The sequence below is a fragment of the Protomyctophum bolini genome (assembly GCF_963924005.1).
Source record: "Protomyctophum bolini genome assembly, chromosome: 7".
Taxonomy (NCBI): Eukaryota; Metazoa; Chordata; class Actinopteri; order Myctophiformes; family Myctophidae; genus Protomyctophum; species Protomyctophum bolini.
Window position 1 is genome coordinate 34,839,378 of NC_137868.1, and position 21,044 is coordinate 34,860,421.

At 42.6% G+C, this 21,044-nt stretch overlaps 1 protein-coding gene across 1 annotated transcript in view; it reads right to left on the reverse strand.

The window, feature by feature from the left end:
* Window positions 1-5,622: 5,622 nt before the first annotated feature.
* myo1eb (myosin IEb) overlaps window positions 5,623-21,044 on the reverse strand; it is a 30,558-nt gene continuing 15,136 nt past the window's right edge. Inside the window, exons 15-27 of the mRNA XM_080769266.1 lie at window positions 15,689-15,774; window positions 15,325-15,406; window positions 14,548-14,753; window positions 13,725-13,869; window positions 13,026-13,140; window positions 11,992-12,161; window positions 11,341-11,486; window positions 10,565-10,711; window positions 9,796-9,953; window positions 9,272-9,346; window positions 8,519-8,729; window positions 7,470-7,645; window positions 5,623-6,521 (exon numbers count right to left, since the gene is read on the reverse strand). Coding sequence (XP_080625392.1) covers window positions 6,445-6,521; window positions 7,470-7,645; window positions 8,519-8,729; window positions 9,272-9,346; window positions 9,796-9,953; window positions 10,565-10,711; window positions 11,341-11,486; window positions 11,992-12,161; window positions 13,026-13,140; window positions 13,725-13,869; window positions 14,548-14,753; window positions 15,325-15,406; window positions 15,689-15,774 — 1,794 coding nt within the window. The 3' untranslated portion in view covers window positions 5,623-6,444. The remainder of the gene's footprint in view (window positions 6,522-7,469; window positions 7,646-8,518; window positions 8,730-9,271; window positions 9,347-9,795; window positions 9,954-10,564; window positions 10,712-11,340; window positions 11,487-11,991; window positions 12,162-13,025; window positions 13,141-13,724; window positions 13,870-14,547; window positions 14,754-15,324; window positions 15,407-15,688; window positions 15,775-21,044) is intronic.

Sequence of the window (21,044 nt, forward strand, 5' to 3'; positions counted from 1 at the left end):
TATGTACATTATTAGTTACTTGTTTACACCACTGCTTAAAAACTTCAATCGCTGTTTTCTACTCGCACGACCGTGTCATGCAAGAATAGCGAAAATAGCCGTTATAAAGAGGCGCACCATGTTGTTAGCTTGTAGATGTGATATTTTCCACAATTATATTTCTACCTATAATGACATGCACAATACCAGGTTGAAAGCGGTTATGTCGAGTGTTCGACTCCCGAGCCCAACGCCCTTTGCCACACGTCACTCCCCATCTCTCTACCCCTTTCCTGTCTAATTACTGTACCCTATCAATAAAGGCAAAAAACGACAAAAAAGAAAAGAAAGTGGTTAAGTGGACTTAATTGGGCATGGCCCTTCCATAAGATTACATTAAATTTACCACATAATTTAATAGCTTCACATAGTTCTACATCAGTTAATTAGATATCACATCGGAGTAGATCCTAGCTCTGCTGCTGAGAGAATCTTAAATATTGAATTCAGCGGCGGAGGAAGTCACATAATAAAGTAAAAGTATCAATGGGCCTACCACAATGTAGAAATACGCTGTTACACGTAAAAGTCTGGTATTAAAAATGTACTTGAGTAAAAGTACAAAGGTATAGGCATCAAATGTACTTAAATTACCAAAAGTAATGATGGATGGGATCTGAAACAATGTAGCCTACTCTGAACTAAGTAAACTCAGCCTTTGCTCCATCTCCTTACTTACAGGCATAGTAAGAACTTGAAGGACTGTGAGATTAGGACATTATGAGACCGGAGGTTTATTTGTCCTTAAGACGTGGCAACAAATGGCTGTTGAGACAGGCAGAACCTGAAGCTAATATCTGTATAGTGAAACAGAGCTGTTTTAGAAAGCCTGTAATAACAGGGCCCTTTGTGGGGATATGGTCATAAACACCCCAGGGGTCCTATCTCCTATCTTCTGTGCTTATCACTAAACCTCTCAGCAGCCTCTTAGCAGCAGTGCCCTTGGGAGAGCTCTGCTCTCCTTCTGTATGTCATGAGTTTGGTGTCTATCTTGTCTGGAGTAAAGTATACATTGTACCTTTCATTTTCATTACATGTGTTAAACAATGTTCTGCATATTTCACATAATTGTTGCTGGCCTTATGCCCGTGCATGGCGCCTTGTAAACAGAGAGATTCCTGTTCAATAAAACTGACCAGAATCTTCTGCCTGACTCCTTTTTGAGTGGTGCAACCACTCCTACAACCAGCAATGTCCGTGAGTACCTATATGTATCATTGGTCATGAGCACGAGTATATGACTTATTAGTACCAGTAGGGGGCGCCAGAAACAGAGAGGGATAGTGCATGCTCTGTTGCCTGCTAAGAGTAAGAGAGAGAGAGAGAGAGAGAGAGGTGGGGGGGGGGGGGATTTCACCACTCAGTTCACACATCGTCACGCTACAACACAGAGGCCACTGGTACAGATATCGATATGTCAGTGAAAGTATACTCATTATGCAGAATGTGGGCACCTGGAGAGGCGTTTTGAAGTAGGACTTACTTACACAGCACCTTTGTTGCCACAGTGTTGAGGAACCAATTAACCAAAGAAGATTTACTCTTGTTTGTGTTATCATAGGCCTATATAAGATGCAAAAATCACACCCGTGTGAAGTGAGGGGCATGTTGATTAGGTGATGTAATGGTGATGTAAAAGAGACAATATGATGTAAATGACACATTATGACATACATTTTCCCTTCATTGTCAATGCGTTTACAAAACAAACATTGAACAAAAGACAAACATTAAACCTATGTATAGGAAGGGCTCAAAAATCAGACCAGTCTGAAGTGAGTGGTGCTGTACTGTACTCGTGCTGTAGTACTGTACTGTACTGTACTGTACTAGTCTGTACTGTACTGTACATCAGCATTTGATCGGAGTGCATCGTCTCTGCCCGAGAGAGACCAGATGGGTGCAGGAGGAGGAACTCACTGATGCCGCCATCCGGCGGAGTCAGGTTACCTTGGTCTGCCCCGGGGACCCAGCGGGACATGCATCAAGGACCTCCTAGGGAGACGCTCAAGAGGCATCCTAACCAGATCCCCAAACCACCTAAGCTGGTTAAACAAACTGAGGTCTCACTGATTTGGAATACAAAGCAGCTTTAGTGATGTTTTATACAGTAGCACTTACAAGCACGGAGGCCCTTGCCACCAGGGTGACATGGCGCAGCAGGACTGGGAACCACAGCCAGGACTGGATGCAATATCCTGCAGGACCACAAGACCAACATGAGAACACAGGGCCTACTTAGGTAGAAAGTGATAATGTTGGAAAACTACAGATTGGAAGGTGGATGAATGGTTAGGGCTGAAACTAATATGCTGAAAACATAGGCCTACTGTACTAATAGTACATGAATTCAAGAATGAGTAACAGGACTACTAATAACTTAGGGTAATATGTGACTAAGGTACATGCAGTGACATAAGGCTGAGGGGGAACATCTGTTTAAAACCCAGGTCACCTTGTTTGTTATCCACAATTTGCAACACTATTTTGACACTATGTCCAGTGTAAACACAAACATTGAAGACAAAAGTGTGTAAACACAAACATTGATGACAAAAGTGAGGACGCAAATTGTATTTGGGTGGGCGTGATAGGGTGGGAGATGTGTTGAGAATGAGATGATGTATGATGACCGATGATGATAAGAGCGCCACTCACTTCACACAGGTGTGATTTTTGAGGGGCGCTAGACTGTCCAGTTTGAGGGTTTGTGTAAACACAAACATTGGCTATGCCCAGCTTTGTGTGTCTGTGTGTACCCCATACGATGATTTGATTGGCTAAGGGCTTAAAAAGTGAGGACAGAAAAGTGAGGACTTTGTGATTGGCCAGAATGTGATGATGTATGATGATGTACCTCACTTCACACAATATTTTTTCCTATGTGTTGGAGTTTGGTATTTAGTTAATACAAGCAGATCAGACTTTTCTGTTTAGATGAATGGGCTGTCAATGGCTGGTAGTGGTGGTATTGGAACTCTAGACTCAACTGATCCTGTCCACTGGAACATCCTTAAAATGTGGAACTGTAGCATACTGGGTGTGTCTTTTAATGAGGAAATTTCATAAATGCTCTTCAGATGTCAAGTTATCACTGTTTAAAGCATTCTGTACATCGTTGTATACTGCTCAGTGCTCACCTGTGGAGTAACTACAAGGTGAGTAGCATGCATATAAAGATGCATTACGATTACTAGTGAGGGTACCAAGATGGCACAGTGCCAGTCAGCTGTTTGAGGTGGAGCGCCACACCTACCAGCTTCCCAGTACTTTACTGCACCCAAGCCGTGCTACTCATACACTGAGTTGGCAGTGACCGGGATCAAACTCATGAACTTGTGGTCCAAAGGTAAGAGCTCTACTGACTGAGCTACCCAGACACAAAGGACAAAGGTGGTAGAATCACCCAACAACAGTGAAAGTACGGAGACAACGATGTATGTGGTGCATGGAGTTCTCTAGGACTGTGCATGTCTACAGTCATAGTCATAGATTTGTCTCCTATAGCTGTGTTATGCATCTTTGAAACATCTCACCAACACTCAAGTGGTGCCGTGGCTCTCCGTGAACAGAGAGTATGTACATCTGCATCCTATGGAGGGCGGGATAAGCTGTCAGGTCCCTAGGGTGCCACGTCCAAAGGGTGCCGAAAGGGGCTATATGTCCTCCCTGCTGTGATAACAGTTTGGCTCATCTTATGAGCCAAACATATCTTATTCTGATAATATGTGACCATACCATTAACAACCTAAAAAATTTAACTTTAACAGTAAATGATATAATAGTCAAAACCTTTCCATCCAAATAATAACAAGACAGGTGAGCAACTCTTCCACTCATTAATGCTAATCATGAACAGCTGTGGGACCATCAGCAGCGAACTCCTTCAATGGTGGCAGCAATGGGAGGCATTAGCAATCTTGTTTTTGGTGCTGCACTAGTGACTCTTTGGTTTGCACAAGGTAATCGCTTTTTGGTTTGCTTCCAATGTGCATTTATTAAATTGTAGGTCTGTTGCAGATTCATAGGAAGTCGGTCAGGGGTGCCCAGATGTTTTTGACTTTCAACATTTTGACCAGCTGTCTACCAAAGAATATTGTCATTGCTGAAAATAGTTAAAAAATGTAAGCCTACCTGAGGGGGCTTTGGAATAGCGGTGCTGGCATTACATAATGACAAATACACTTTGAATGGGAAATAAAAGGGGTCAAATGGAATTGGTATTTTATATCTTTTCCTATGTAACTTTGTAATGCTACTGATGTTTGTGCTCAACACTCTTAAGAACAAAGTATTCCATTGTGGGTTAAACAGGCCATTTTTGATGTCAATAAAGTGTCAGATGCCAAATTATTATATTTAAATTATATACAGTATGTAGACATGGACATATCTACCTGCACAGCCTTTGCGATCTACTGGTAGATGACAGATCTACCTTTTGGGCACCACTGGTTAGGTGATGCATGACGTGTCTCGACAGAACACCACAGACCTGCCCCAATTATATAAATTGTATTAACATACTCTACAGATTGGCCAAACCTACATTTTCTTTAATTAGTATAATTGGCAAGCTTTCTTTCCAATGTGGCTGCTGTGCATATCCTAGATACTTAAATGGGCATTGAAGCTAATCATCCCCACTGCCCCAGTTTGATCGCAGTCTTGGTTCTTTGGCTGTTCCCCTGTGAATAACTCATTCTGTTTACAGGATTCTGTTTCGCACTGCCCGCTAGCAACATGAGTCCGCCCGCCGCCATAACCGACGGCAGCGACATGAGTGGCTGGTCCAATAACACGACTCTCACTGACTGCAGAAGATGGTTGCCGTCGAGGCCGTGGATGCTGCAGCCTGGATGAAATCGAAGTGAATGAAAACAATGATGATTGATGACTGCAACGACAGCCTGACGGTGGCAACTTGAACGCTGGCAATATGACTGCTTGCTTTAATTGAAGTTTTTAAACTAATCATTGGGTCCTCATTCTTTCCCTATGTTGACTACACTCAAGACAATTTACCAAAAGTAAGCTGTAACATTTCTATATAGTAAACTCATCTTAAAATCAAAGAATTGTACTCAAACATGTTTGTGTGATCAGAAGAAATGTGGTAAATAAAATTGATAATACTTAAAAAAATGGCAGATGTACAAACTCGCAGTGCAGCACTGTGAGCTTGTAGATCTGCTATTTTTGAATAGCCAACATATAAAATCTAAAATTACACTGATGCCTTTCCTGGTTTTAATGGTCTAATCTCCACAGGCTTGTTCAAGGCCATTTAATTTTAGAAGCTATTCACAAGATGCACTTATTGCAAAATAAATTATACACCAGAACTAGGCAAAAGGAAATTACCGTCTGTGTGGAATTCTGGGTAATGCAGTTTCATCTGTCTCCCCATAATGGGTTAAACATTTCGATTGTTTAGATCCAATACATTGATGCCAAATTATAGTATAATCAAATTCAAAGTGTCAACACAAGTTTGTCAGTACATTTAAAAAATCCAGATAAATGTATAAAATTGGTTACGTTGTACAATGACTTTGGTATTGTAAACTAAACGGCACAACCAATATTTCATAGGATTTATTTCATATTTTACATGCGATCAAATACAGATTGTAGAAACATCACTGTCCACCACGGTAAGAGAACAGAATAAATCTATCAGCGTTTTGAAAGATTCCTATCACTTGGTGGTTCTCAACATTAAACACATTTTCAATATGTTCTTTACATACAAAGCAAACAATAGTTCTTTTAAAATAGACCATTTCTATAAAGTTTTTCAAACTAACATGATGAAATAATGTATATGCCTCTTAAAGCACAAGAAGTTGGTTATATAATATAGAAAGCATTTCCTTTTCTATTATCAGGGAAATGGTAGTTGTATACCAACCTGACATTATACTTTTAGCAACACATCGCTTTCATTTACATTTTAACACTGCTCCAAAAACAAAATGCTCACAATGTATAGTATCACATTGCGACGTGTTGTGAGCTTGTAGATCAGCTAGTTAAACATTATTGAACTTTCCTCCCTGAGTGATCAATACCGTTTGAATTGATCTGATCACTGAGATCTGTGAGAAGTGATGATGCTGATTAGCTGTGGTTTAAAACAGAACATGGTTCGACGGGATTGTTCTAAAGAATGGACATAAAGCTACAATCCATATCCAGGTCTACAAGCTCACAGTGACTCATGCTGAGGTTGTAGATCTGCTATTTTTGGCTAATGGTCCCCTCAGAAAAGGAATTATACGCTACAAGATTTGGTGGAACCCTGTAGACACTGAGGAATCCCTAGGGGTCCCAGGACCCCTGTTGAAGACCCCTGGAATGAAGAGGAACAGAGAGTAGGACAGAGGAGATGCATGGAGTTGTTTACATCTTCTCTACGTAGTTTCCAGGGAACATTCCTTCTCTTCCCCTGAGACGACCGTACCACCACCCTGACGGATCTGTGGAGACCCAATTACATTCATGTAACAATCGCGTTCTACTTCTTCCACTTCTTGACACCATGTAATGTATTGAAGAGCCTGGACAATGACTTTATATTTACGTGACTTTACTGATCATTAGCAGGTAGTAGGTACAGATAACTTCATACAGACCGGTACAAATGCACATCATCATAGTATCTAGTGAGCTTTACGACACTGCCGTTAAAGGTAGGCTGCTACGGGTGCCCGTTACAGTTCCAAATTTGTCTGCTCATTTTCCCTTCTTTAACACCACGAATGGCCGGGGGTATTTAGGACCATTAAATCAGAGCGCCCAGCGATTTACAGCAATGGAGCACATTTAGCGACGCACCAGGCCCTATCCCGGATGTAGCTGAAGTAGCTAACGCGACTAGTAACGGGACCGCGATGGCCAGTCTAAAACATAATCTTTGCTTAGAATTGGACGGAATGATTTAGATCAAGAGTTATTCACGTTTTAAGATTTTCGGTCTCATCCCCTAAAATGGTGGGGAAAATCTTCGATGACGTCCCAACCGGAAATGACATAGAATGTTGCGCAACAGACGCTCCCAGCCTGTGAAGCGATGCGATCGGTTTTGATATCAATAAATCTCTGTCATTTTATTAATCTCCGTCCTGAGCGCTGGGCGTTACTATTTGATAGGACGGTGTTAACTGCAGAACATTGTCATCCTGACCTCAAAATTAGAATTTTAAGTTTATTTAGGCAGGAGATCCTATTGAGACAGAAACCTGCCTTGAAGGTACAAATCACAACTACAATCATATAAAGTGTCTGGAGTCTCTGGACAGATAGTGATATGATAAAAAATCTTGACTAGGGTCAAGGTGGTCCGTATAAAGGGGCCAATGACCCATTTTGACCCCCCGTGGCGCCAAGATATAGCCCTTGGTGTTTACACTTTTTCAACCACTGACCTTCGGTGAGGATGTCGATGACGTCATCTGCATTGAAGCTGAGTTCGTCGGTGTCCTGCGCGTCGTAAGCGTACAGCGCTCTGCACTGTGGACCCCGGGGTTTGGGTCTCGGTGCTGGTTTGGGTCGACCTGCTCCTGGAAGCGGCTTCACCTCCTTAGAAAGTCTACGGTGGAGACTACACACAAAGGCAAAAATACACTAAAGGTTGCACACTGGTGCATTCTTTTGCTGTGTGTTTTGCAGATCCGAAAGTAGTAGGCTATCACTAGCTATCACCTTGTTACCAACACCCCACTTGACACATGCGGAAAACTGATAAAACCAACCCCAGTCTGAAAAAAGGTTATATGGACGAAATATTTGGTGGCAGTGTGCAAACATGATTGACATAAAGTGAGGTTGATTATTTTTCTTACGTTCCTCCGAAGTACAGGCCTTTGGAAAAATCTCTTTGGAAAGAAATCCTTGGCAGTGAATGAGTTTAACCACTTTCATACCCGACGGCGGGGTTGGCGAAAGGGCCTTTCTGTGTGGAGTTTGCATGTTCTCCCCGTGTCCCCTAGGGTAGGTACCCTCACAAAAACATGCAGTAATCCTGGTCTCTAAACTGCCTCCCCCTGGCCAGCCGGGGCGCCTGATGGAGGGGAAAGGAACTGGTTGGAATAACGTGTTCCTACCACGCGCTACGTCCAACCAGGGAAACTCCCCCCTGTCAGGTGTAAAGGAGCAACTTGGACACTCAGGCATGAAGGGAGCATGAGTTAAGTCCGTTGCTCTCCCCAGGTTGGCGGAGGGTGTGTAGAGCCCAGGATCACAGTAGATGATTGGCACAGGGGTGAAAAATGGGTTACAAAATCGTGGGATAAAAAATATATTTAAAAAAGAGTTTAACCACTTTCATTAGCATCCTGTCATAGGTGAAGATTAGCCTGGTAAACCACCTCGGTCATGGAAAATGTAATTCATTCATTCATCTTCTTTTTAGAGATTTGTAAAATCGTAACATTTAAAATGAATTTGAAAACACAGGCTTCAAGCAGGTCCTCACCCGGCCACGCCCTGGTCCGGTACGTCCATGAAGGAGTTGTCCTGGTCGTGTGCGTTCCTCTGGTTCTGGTGGGAGTGTGCGGCCGCGAGGCGCGGCAGAGTGGGCTGCTCCATACTGGACTGCTGACGCAGGAGAGAACCTCTCTGATGAGCTCTACCTGCACCTCCTCTACCACCACCTCTACCACCACCTCCTCCTGCTCTGGGAGAGTCTGGGAAGGGAGAGGAGACGAGGGGTGAGGAGAGGAGAGGATTTTGGGGTTTATTAAATTAATATAAAATATTGATAGGACAGTAGACTGACAGGAAGTGGGGAGAGAGAGATGGGGAGTGACACGCAGCAAAGGTCGTCAAGATTACGATTCAAATCCCTGTGACACGCTGGCTGGATTCGGGCTGAGAGGAGAGGTTTTAATGGCAGTGTGACATATAGGAATTGGTTCTGGTCAAGGTGCAAGAATATTAAATATGGGTTTAGGTAAAGAGCCTCTTCTACAATGTTACTTTTACTTATTTTGTTTTATTGCATCCTAATGTCATTTTAAAATTTGTGTTTTCTTCGCTTTGTGTAAAGCACATTCAATTGACATGAATTTTTGTTGCAATGTGCTATACAAATACAAAGGCCTTTCCTTGCCTAGGTGAATCCATATGAGAGTCAGTAGACGAGACAATAGATTAATCAGTAGATGAGTCAATAGAAGAGTCAGTAAATGAGTCTGTGGTTGGGTGAATAGATGAGTCAGTTGCTCACCTCTGGACTGATAGCCGGTAGATGGAGCCTGGCTGCCCATGTAGCGACTCTTGCGCTTGTCTCGGCGGGTTGGTCCTATTGGGCAGAGAGGCAGTCGGTCACATTGCAAACAGGAAGAAAGCAAGGAGGAAAACAGAAAGAAAACAGGAGGTAACCCGAGCTCTCTGTCAGCAAAGACTCTTATAAATAAGGAGTGGATAAAGTAGTGTTACTTTATCATTCTAATCAATGATGGAAAAGGCCTCAATGGAGTTAGGAGATTTAGGCAGAACAGTAAAACCCACACACAGATGTAAAGGGTGTTCAATACCACATATTTTGAAAAATGGTGATAGTTGGATTCTGCCCGACAGCAACAATATTGGGTTTAAGTGATTAAAAAAAAACTTTTTTGTAAATCTTTGAAAAAAATAAAGTAAAGAAATGTTGCCCATTCACCAAAATGTTTGTATAAACGACACTGTTGCTTTACCGAACAGTCGTTTTCTGGGCTAGTTCTGACCCAAACCCTGATGCTGACTTACGGGAGTTCTTGGGCAGACCCGGTCCGACGCTGACCAGCAGAACTTTACCACTGGGCTTCAGAACCGCCTCGTCTCCCTGACCAGCCTGGAACTGGATCTGTCTGGAACCCGCCGACCCGAATGGACCCCAACCACCTTTCTTCACTTTAAACTCCAGCCTGTACAATGGGGGAGCCAGACAGACAGTTGCCTCCCACAATTTGCAAATGCTTCCGTTATACAGTCTGGAGCAACAAAAGCTCTGAAAATTAACAAGAGATAAAGCGGATGTAATCTCGCAAGAACAGATTCTGAGCAGCGCTACCGAGGGCAGGCCAAACGGGCAACATCCTGTTATAGACATTCTATTGAGGCCTGCCCCCAGAGGCAAATTCAAAGTCAACAAACAACAGAGGGCGCTGTTTTTCCTGTTTTTTTCCGATTGGTTCCCAGATTGAAGCGGATGTGACCCCCCCCTCCCCCATACTTCCGTTTCGTCTTTACAGTCACGTAAATGTATCTGAATATAAATCCAACCGGGGAAACTCCCCCGTATCAAGTGAAAAGAAGCAGCTTGGACTTCTCATGTATTGACGGAAGCATGAGGCCAGTCCGCTGCTCTCCCCAGGTTGGCAGAGGGGGTGTAGCGCCCAGGATTACATTAGACAAAGTTACAAAAATCGTGGGATAATTTATTTCTTTATTTAATGCTTCTCGAAAAAATAAGATGCTTCTCGTTTGGTACCAAAAAAAGGTTGAGAACCAATGGTGTGGTTACAGTACTACTTACAGGCTGTTGAATTTGAGCGATAGCTTCCTGTGTGTCTTCTCCTCGTAGCGTTTGTACAACAGACTCAGGAACTCCGTTTTAAACATGGACTGTAGAACACTGTCGTACTGCATCTCATGAATGATGAACATATCATCCTGCAGAGGACTGGAGGAGATGGGACAGGAGAGGAGAGGAAAGGAGAGGAGAGGAGAGGAGAGGAGAGGAGAGGAGAGGAGAGGAGAGGAGAGGAGAGGAGAGGAGAGGAGAGGTGTGACATGCATACCAGTGTGACATACTACCATGTTTATTAAAATAAACATGCTCTGAAAATGCACGCAGCCCACCCATCTGATCACTGCTGGGTTAAGTGGTCAGATGGGTGGTCCGTGAATGTTTCAGTGGGCTCTCGTCCTAAAATAAGGTTGGTAACCACTGCGTTAGCCAGTTTAGTCGACTAAAACTATGATGAAAAATGTTTGTCAACTACCCTTTTTCACAGACGAAAACTAAACAAAAACTAAGAAAGACAAAAATATGACAAAAACGAAATCATTTTTTATTCAGAAGACTGACTGAAAACCAAACCAGTAAGACGCCTTACTGGTTACAGTACCCGACCGAGCGACGGGAAATGCAGGTTTTCATAGTAAACTGCGACATACAGCCGCAATAAAGATTTGGTGGACTGGTGTCAACGCAGCATTAGCATCAAAGAATCAACCAAAGTTTTGGGCAAGCGTTTTCATAAATGCATGAGATATCCTGTAACAGACAGACAGACAGCCTTGTTGTACCTTAGAGAGACAGACTGGATCTGGTCCAAGTCCATCTTCCTCTTCAGAACCTCCCTGATCTGACCTTTCTCCGGGCCCTGTTTCACCTTCTCTCGACCAATCAGATACACAAACTTAGACGTCAGGATGAGGTCACGCTTCACCGTCTGGGGGGAGAGAGAGAGAGAGAGAGAGAGATAGTGTCAGGTGGTATTGGGAGTCTCAGGACAGGCCTCAGATCAGCTGACAAACAGTGGTGGAAAGTAACTATGTACTCAAGTACTGTACTACCATTTTGAGGTATTAAGTATTTCCAATTTCCCAAAACCTTTATTTCACTACAATTATTTGTAGATTTTTATTATTATTACAAAACACATTAATCACTTCAGCCCTATATACATTTCGGCCATTTGAAAATAGCAGATCTACAAGCACACAATGCGTGTGAGCTTGAGCTTTATACATACAGATAATCTTACATTTTATGATACCGTATTCTGTTGAATGAATATCTGACATTTTTTATATGTATTTGTATATGTATTTATTAACCTTTTTTAGAAAAAAAAAGGGTTATTTAGTCGTGCCCCATAAAAATGGGTCCGTGACGCAAACATGGGTCCCGACCCAGGGTTTGGGATACACTGCCCTAAAAGGCTGAGGTCTTACCCTGAACCTGCGGTCGTATTTGACGACAACGTCGGCAAAGTCAATCCTCTCTCTGCGACCGACAAACTGTCTGATCTCGGGGTGGCTGTCGGTTCCGATGTAATCCCCTACAAAGTTCCTGTTCAGGCTGTTTCTGCGACGTTCTTTCTTGTTCAAGAGGATATCGGAGGCTGAAGGACAGAAATCGACAACATGGATAAAGCGTGAGTTCGTTCACAACTGAAATTGGGATAATAATGATAATTTTAAAAAGGATAGATACCACTACAACACAAAACAAATGAAACGTGGCACGTCCTTTCCTTTGTGCCAGTAGCTTTGACCTGGTAGAGCGACCTCTGCCAGGTCAACCGCAACATAACTGTATCAAGGACTCTAACCTCTACTGGCACTTTTGGGGTATGGTTATTGTAGGAGCCAAAAAGGGTGTTTACAGTCTAAATGGATTCTGGTAGAAATAGCAGAGGGGATTTAACAGAAGAAATATATATCATCACATCTCTATCCTAAAGCTCAACCTCTTCTACCCCGGATTTGAACCCGGGAATCTTTACCATTGAGCTAATGGAGCCTGCTTTCATGCTCAAGGGATCCAATGAAACGTGACCTTCAGTTTAAAATGATGTCAGATACCGTGTCTAAGTGAGACATGACCTTCGACACAATCTAAAAGTCTCAATAGAAGAGCAGGGAGACTAAATACAACCACCCCGATTGTATAATTATGTTATATATTGCATTAACATACTCTACCATAGATTGTATTCATAAAAACTAAAAAGTTACATAGTGCCACTTTAATGTCCGTAATGGCTTATATAAGTGAGGAGGTTGGTTCTATCTCAACAATAAAATTGTGGAGGTGTTCAGGTGGCGCAGGGGTACACGCAGTTCCTGTCCAGACTTTGGGTACAAATCTGTGGCTAGAAGTGACAGGGGCCATACGAATACAGGGGGAATTGAAATTGAGTGGGAGGAAATGGAAAAACAACAAGCAGTGGATGGAAAAAGGTCAAAACTATAGGCTGCTTTACCTTCTTCTCTCATCTTGACGTACTTGCGGACGGCGATATGTTTCCTCCACGCCTGCTGGATCACTCTGGCATACCCGTTGTACTTCCTGTCGCGCATCTCCTCCAGCAAGAACAACTACAACGCAACACAATGTACCACAATACAACATAATGAACTGCAAGGAGGAAATAGACCAATTATTTGTTCACAAACATTGAGAGTGCGTGCACGTGGTGTATGAATCCCTAGCGAGATGCCACGTTGTTGCATGCCGAGAATAGCAGACCTAGAAGCTCACGATGTGTACAGTCATCAAAACTGCCTTCTTCCACCTCAAGAACATCATCTGACCCTCTCTGTAATTATGATATTTTTAGGTCAACAGGAAATGGGGAGAGCGATGGGGGGGATGAGACATGCAGCAAAGGTCGTCAGGATCGGGACTCGAACCCACAACACATCGACAAGCAACTCACAACACGTCGCATCATAAAATGACTTGTCTTTTAGTTCTACTGGATAGCTTCTCCATTCGGTATATGTTCTATTTGTTGACGAAATTGTCAATATATTTAGTCTCAGTTTTAGTACTCATAACTTGGTTTTTATTTAGTTTAAAGGTACTTGACGAATGTTTTTCGTCATAGATTTGGTCGACGAAATCACCAATGTATAGAACACAAATGCTGTGGTACTGTATGCGTGTGTGGTGAACATACCGACTCTGGAGCTTTGATGAAGATCTTGCTGCGTCCCAGTTGGTACTGGTCTGAGTCCATGTTCACAGAGCGGAGGATGTGAACCACCCCCTGGCGCTCCTCGCCCTGCCAGCGAGGCCACGTCTCCCTGGTCAGGATGGCATACCTACACACACAATATTGCAATGTTAGCCTGAGCTGTAGACCAGATTCTACAAAAAAACCTATGTTGCTATATATCAGTGCTGCTCAAAACCTAATTTCATGTCAAGGACTCCCAAAAATTATCTGTAATTGTCTGCAAACTTCTCAAAATATGTTTTGAGAAGGGGTGACTCCCGGAAGCAAGGATTTGAGTTAAAAATGTTCGATCTGGAAATATATCTATTTAAAGATTTGCAAAACATCTTCACAATTTCCCCAAATGATGCGCTATGAGGTTGTAGATCCGCTATTTTTTTAAAGTCGTGACACACACTTAACATTAAATCATAGTGCCTAGCGATTTATAGCAGCGGAACACTTTTACCGACGGACCGGATGTTATCCCGGATGTGGATGTTGCAGCTAAATGTAGCCAAAACACTCTAGAGCCGATCGACAACAACAGGAGGTATGATGAAAACTAACGCGACTAGCGACGGTGGGCCGTCTAACACATGATCTTTTCTTAGAATTGGACGGGATGATTTAGATCAAGAGTTATTAACGTTTTAAGATTTTCGGTCTCGTCGGCTAAACAGGGGGGGAACTTTCTTTTTTTAATTGAAAGGACGGTGAACTAACTAACTAAAATAACACGGATGCTTTCCCGGGTTTTACACAGGTGAAACGTTGTCGTGACCTTTGCAGGAACTTGCTGAAGACCCTCCTGAAGGCGTAGCCCGCCCTGCGGACCCGGATGTTCTCCCTCAGGCCCAGGTACTCCACCTGGTGCTTGGCCCTGGAATCCTCCCAGTCGCGAGCGCGCTTGGTCTCGTTGGGCTTGATGCAGCGGATGTAGTGGGGGGTGCAGCGCATCAGGGTCTGCACCAGGTTGTTGGCTTGTTTCTGCGCAAATGAACACACCCGCACGGATTTTAATGCACAAATAAAATCTCAAGACATGCTGGTTTCTATGGAATCCAAATGACTGAAATCAGTTGTGGACAGTAGTTGTAATCCATGCATATGCACACACATACACTTTCAACCTTGTCCGCAGCTAATATAACTATGATCCCAGTGCTCATTGGCAGAACTACCATACCACATGTCGAACATACAGCACGTCTCTCCATGATACCATGTCAATTATAGCATAACCATCACCACTTGGAATATTGTCTCGACTCCTATTGCCTCATCAATTACTGCCAGGAGGTCACCTCGCCGTTAACATGTATCAAACAAACAAGGCAGTGCTGAATTCAAGTTTATGTTACTGGATTGCATATTTCTGGACTAAAATGTTTTCAGAAAGCTATTTTAGTTTACTGTTTATCTTTAAAATGAGGTCATTCATAACATTCCCACCATGTTTGTTTAAATCATACATTGTAAGCGATTTTGTTTTTGGCATGAATAGGGATTGGAACCTCCAACACTGACAGCGTTAGTGCCTTGCTCAGTGAATCCTGACCTTGATCTTACTGCTGGCGGTGGAGGGTCTGCCTCTCTTCTCGGCATCCAGGTTCTCAGGAAACAGGTCTCTGATGAACGCACTGGCAAAAGAAGACACTAGTTGAATATATGAATATACTAATTGTCTGGACGTGAGTTGAGTGAATCGTTACATGCCTAGTTATGAACATCTAACTAATTAGTTAGATGTAATAATGTAATAATAATAGCGCATCTATAAGCCCACATCAAACAAGTATGTAATCAGTCTAATCGATTTAGTTAATTATAAAAAAATAATCCGTTCTTTTTTTGCATCAATTCGTTAATAATAATCACTAAGGAGTCCATTCCATGACTCCAGATTCCAGTTCAGTACTTACAACTCACTGCTCTGCATCAGCTCGATGATGTCATTGAAGAGCACGTCTCTGTTTCGCTCACAGAAGCCGCAGACATCATACGACACCTGACGAGACACGGTTCAATAATACACACACACACACACACACACACACACACACACACACACACACACACACACACACACACACACACACACACACACACACACACACACACACACACACACACACACACACACACACGTGAATCAGGTCCTTCTTGCAGCTGGCCCAGGTTCGAATTATTTCTTTTTTTTTTTTATAATATTTGTTTTATTCGGAAAGTGCAGTATAATTGTACATATAGCATTTCTACAAACGATATAAGAGCAGTTCCCAAGATTTTCTTCTTTTCTTTTTTTTCCCCACCCCTCTTCCCTCCCTCATCCCCCCTCCATGTGGCAACATCTCCAATGTCTCTGTATAGTATAGTCCTTTTTCCTATATAAGACATCGAGTCCACACTCAAACAGAGACAGGCACGTCAGTAATACTTCAGGTGGTACATTTCAGGAGGACAAAGAAAAAAGAAAGAGTGGGCGGAAAAAGACATAAGAAACAAAAAACAACAACAACTAAAGTATATACATTTATGCTGAGGGGGACAAAAACAATATAGCTTTGGTCTTCGACCACGAGAGGAGGAGAGGTGTCTTATACATTTTATATTTATACAATCAAACAGCAGGCAATGAACCAGTGAGATTACACGAAGTCCGCTCTCAGGGGGGCAATATGCACAATCCAGTTGTTCCAAATTTGGTAGAAATTGTCTAATCTAGTTCTTAACATGTATGTTAATTTTTCCATTTTGAAGATGTCTAGGACTATTCCATGCCAATCGTCCATTGTGGGTGTGATTGGGGATAGCCATCTTCTTGTTATTGACTTTTTGCTGGCTGCCAAGAGAATCTGCAGTAGCTTTGTGTATCTCGACTGGTTAAGACATTCAATGTGGCCCAGGTACATGGTTGTGAAGTTGAAAGGTATTGGAGTATTAAATACTGAGCACAGTGATTTGTGAATATTGTTCCAAAACACCCCCAATTTGGGGCACCCCCAGAAAATGTGGAAGTGGTTGGCTTTCTTTGCCCCACACTGCCTCCAGCACAGCCTATCGTCCCCTTTGTATTTTTCCTGGTATGGGGTCTTAAAATATCTAATAATATTTTTCCAACAGTGCTCTCTCCAGTCCATAGAACAAGTTGAGGTAGACTGGAACTCCCAGATCCCTCCCCATACTTCCTCTGAGAGTTCAACTCCTGCGTCCCTCTCCCATCTCTCTTTGATGTACAACGTGCTTTCATTCTTAGCATCTGAAATGGCGCCATATAACTCAGAGATGGACTTACTTGGCTCCACTGTGAGAGCTGACTTTAATATGAAAAAGAATTCTGATTCAACTGCAGAAAACTCTTTGAATTTGCATTCTTGATTGATATAGTGCCGCACCTGGAGGTATCTGTAAAAGTCAGCCTGTTCCAGATCATGTTTGACTTGTATTGATCTGAAACTATCAATTTCAGTTCTTTGCATAAATGACATGTAAGTTGTGATTCCTTTCTCTATCCATGACTTAAATCTAATGTCGCCTCTATTTGGGACAAAGTCTGTGTCGAAGGCACACCATCTGAAAAGTTTCAACATTTTTTTTAAACCACATGACCTCACAACCTTTTGCCACACATTTAACGTATGGTTTATCCATGGGTTATTGATCCTCTCTAATCGGTCCGCCAAACCCCTGTCCCCTATTGCAGCCTGCAGAGGGAAGTCAGCAACTAGACCAAGCTCCAACTCCTTCCATCTCGCTTTATACCCCCTGTTACTCCAGTATAACAGAGGAGTTATCTGGGCTGCATAATAGTAATTTCTTAAACAGGGAAGAGCCATGCCCCCTTTGTCCTTTCTCAGTTGTAGGGTGCTATATTTAATTCTTGGTTTCTTCCCTTGCCAAATGAACCTAGAAATCCATTTGTCCCATTCTCTGAATTGTTTATCGTCCACTTCTACTGGGAGATTTCTAAAGATGTAAAGTAAGCGGGGAAGAATGTTCATCTTGACTGAACTTATTCTTGAGTTTAGGCTTAGGAAGGGGATTAGGTTCCATCTATGTAAATCAGATTTAATTTTCATCGATATGGGACCATAATTAGCTTGCCTTAACTTTGAAGGATCTTTCGTCACATTTATTCCCAAGTATTTGATTTCTTCGTTGTCCCATTTCAAATCATATTTTTCCCTCAGTCCCCTTGGGGCATTAAAGTTTAGAGCCATGACCTGTGTTTTAGAAGTATTGAGCTTATAACCGGATAGTTCACCATAACCTGTTAGTAGTGACATCAGTTCGTTAAATGACCTCTCAGGGTCCCCCCCTAAGTACACGAGGACATCATCTGCGAACATGGCAGCCTTGTGTTCGATACCCCCCATACTTATGCCTTTGACGGCTTCACTCTGTCTTATTAATTGGCCTAGGGGTTCAATAAATAAGTCGAAGAGGAGAGGCGAGATTGCGCACCCCTGCCTCGAACCACGTTTCAAAACGAAAGCATCAGACAAATCTCCATTAATCTTGATACGAGCTGTAGGTTTGTCGTATAGGGTCTGAATAACTTTTATAAATGTTTCATCAAAACCAAATTTCGCCATTACTTTGTAAAGGAAGGTCCACCTTACGGAATCAAAGGCTTTTCTTGAATCCAGGGCTACTAGGATTGCTTTGGATTTGTCCTCAGTAGTTTGACTTAAGATGTGTAGTGACCTCCTAATATTGTCTGAGGTTTGCCGGCCGCACAAAAACCCTGCCTGGTCCAAACTTATGATGGAGGACAAAGTGTTCTCCAGCCTCCGGGCCATAATAGAGGTGAAAAGTTTATAGTCTAAATTTAAAACACTTATCGGTCGATAATTGTCACATTCTAGTTTATCTTTTCCCTCTTTTGGAATGACTGAGATAATGGCCTCCTTCCACGAGGGCGGGGCATCGCCTCCCCGCAGGATCCCATTGAAAGTATTGAGCAACAATGGTGACAACTCCGCTCTCAACGTTTTATACCATTCTGTGTTAAAACCGTCTGAACCCGGGGACTTCCCTGCTTTTAGCCTGGAAATGGCTGAGTCCACTTCTCCGCTTGTAATTGGTTTTATCAAATTTACATTTTGTGGGTCAGTAAGGACTGGTAAATCCAGGGAGTTCAAAAAAGAATCTATCTGGGTTTCATCTGCTGCTTGGGGTTGAGAATATAGTTCTCTGTAGAAAGTTTCAAAACACTCTTGGATTTTTCCTGCTTTGTTTTCGATATCCCGGGACACAGGATTTCGTATTTTATAAATTGTGTTTTCTTCTTGTTGTTTACGCAGTTTATAAGCCAGATATTTAGCTGATCTACCACCCGTCTCATAGTATCTCTGTCTTAGGAAAAGAAGCTTTTTGTGAGTTTCTTGTGTATAGATGTCATTAATTTCCCCCTGCGTTTTCCTGATTTCCTGTTTCAAGTTGGAACCTGCAACATTACTGTCAGCCACCTGCAGCTGTTTTAATTTATTTTCTAGTTCCAGCAGCTTTTGCCTCTTGAGTTTTTTTTGATACGAGGTTAGAGAAATGATTTTCCCCCTCATTACAGCCTTTAATGCGTCCCACAATATTGCAGGTGAAACCTCCTCCGAGGTGTTCAGCTCTAGATATTCTTTAATATCTTTTTTAATCTTTGTCAATGTAGTCGGATCATTTAATATGTATGAATTTAGTCTCCAGAGGGTTTTTCTAGCTTTCCTCTCCAGGAGCAGGGACAGATTAACTGGACTATGGTCTGACAGGTCAATTGTTGCAATGTTGCAGTTCCTTATCTTGAATCTGTCTGAGCTGAACATGAAAAAATAATCTAGCCTAGCATATACAGAATGTGGGCATGAGTAGTGAGTGTACTCTCTATTGCTAGGGTGCAGTTCTCTCCACACGTCAATAATACCCAGTTCCACCATTAGTGAGTTCACCTTCCTACTAATGGGGTTGTTCTGATTTGCTGTGCCTGAGGAGTCTTTTTTAGTTAACCGTATGTTGAAGTCACCCCCCGACAGGACCACCCCCTGAGAATTAACCATTAAATCAAAAATACGTCTGTATAGAGCCCATTCGCTTCCCGGTGGGATGTATACATTTATTATTGTTATCAATGAACCCTCTATTTTTCCTGTAATCTTGATAAACCTTCCCTCGTCATCCCTGGTTTCTGAAATATGTTCGTAGTTAACTGAGGCTGAGATGAGGGTTGCAACCCCTCTCCTATGGCTTGGAATATTAGATGATGAAAACACATGTCTAAAACCCATCTTTTTTAATTTTTCGTGCTCAGATTGATTCATGTGTGTCTCCTGAAGGAGAGCGATCTGTGCCTTTTCCCTCCTTAATTTAGCTAGTATCTTAGACCTTTTAATAGGATTCAAAACCCCATTTACATTGAAAGAAATTATTTTCACCGGCTCAACCTGCATATCTGTTATTATGTGCAACGGTCAACACCCCTCCTCTCTCCTTAAATAAACAAAAAACCCTCAGCATAAGGAAAGAAAAAACAGTCAAAATACACACAAAATAATAATACCGTACTTGGTCAAAAAACATTGTAAACCTGAGTTCCAGCAGTGGAACCCTTCCACTGCCCATTCTCCTAATAAAGGGAAAACCTCTCCCTGCTTGTGCTAGAGGGCCCTTATCCACCCTGATGACAGCTATGAAAGAAAGATCTTGCATAGTAGTTTGTCTCGGTCGTATCAGAACAAATGCAGCAATGTTGTGTCTATTAGAATATAACCCACCCCCCCCCCCCCCCCCCCCCTATTTTATCAACTAGCTTTCAGTGATATGACATTCCACATATTTAGTCCCACTTAATTTCAAGACAGTGTGTTGAAACCCATTCCTTCATTCCCCCAGATTATCAGTTTGATTTCAGTGATATATTAGTGCCCCGGACACACACACACACACACACACACACACACACACACACGTCACTCATCCCCCCATGTTATCGGTTAAATTTCAGTGATATATTTTTGGTGTTTTGGCTCCCCCCCCACACTCATTCCCACATACCCCCACACACACACACACACACACACACTTGTCATTTCAATTGCATCGGTACACCCCCCCCCCCCCCCTTTTTTTTTATCCCTTTGGAAAGAAAAACAAAGGAAGATTAGTCTGTGTCTTCACGTCTGAATACTTGCAGCCTCTCTATGTATCCTGGAACCCCGCTGGCCCGCGGTGGGCGCGCTCCCCCTGCCGTCTGCCACGCACCTCTCCTGATCCTCTCCCAGAGCGTTGTTG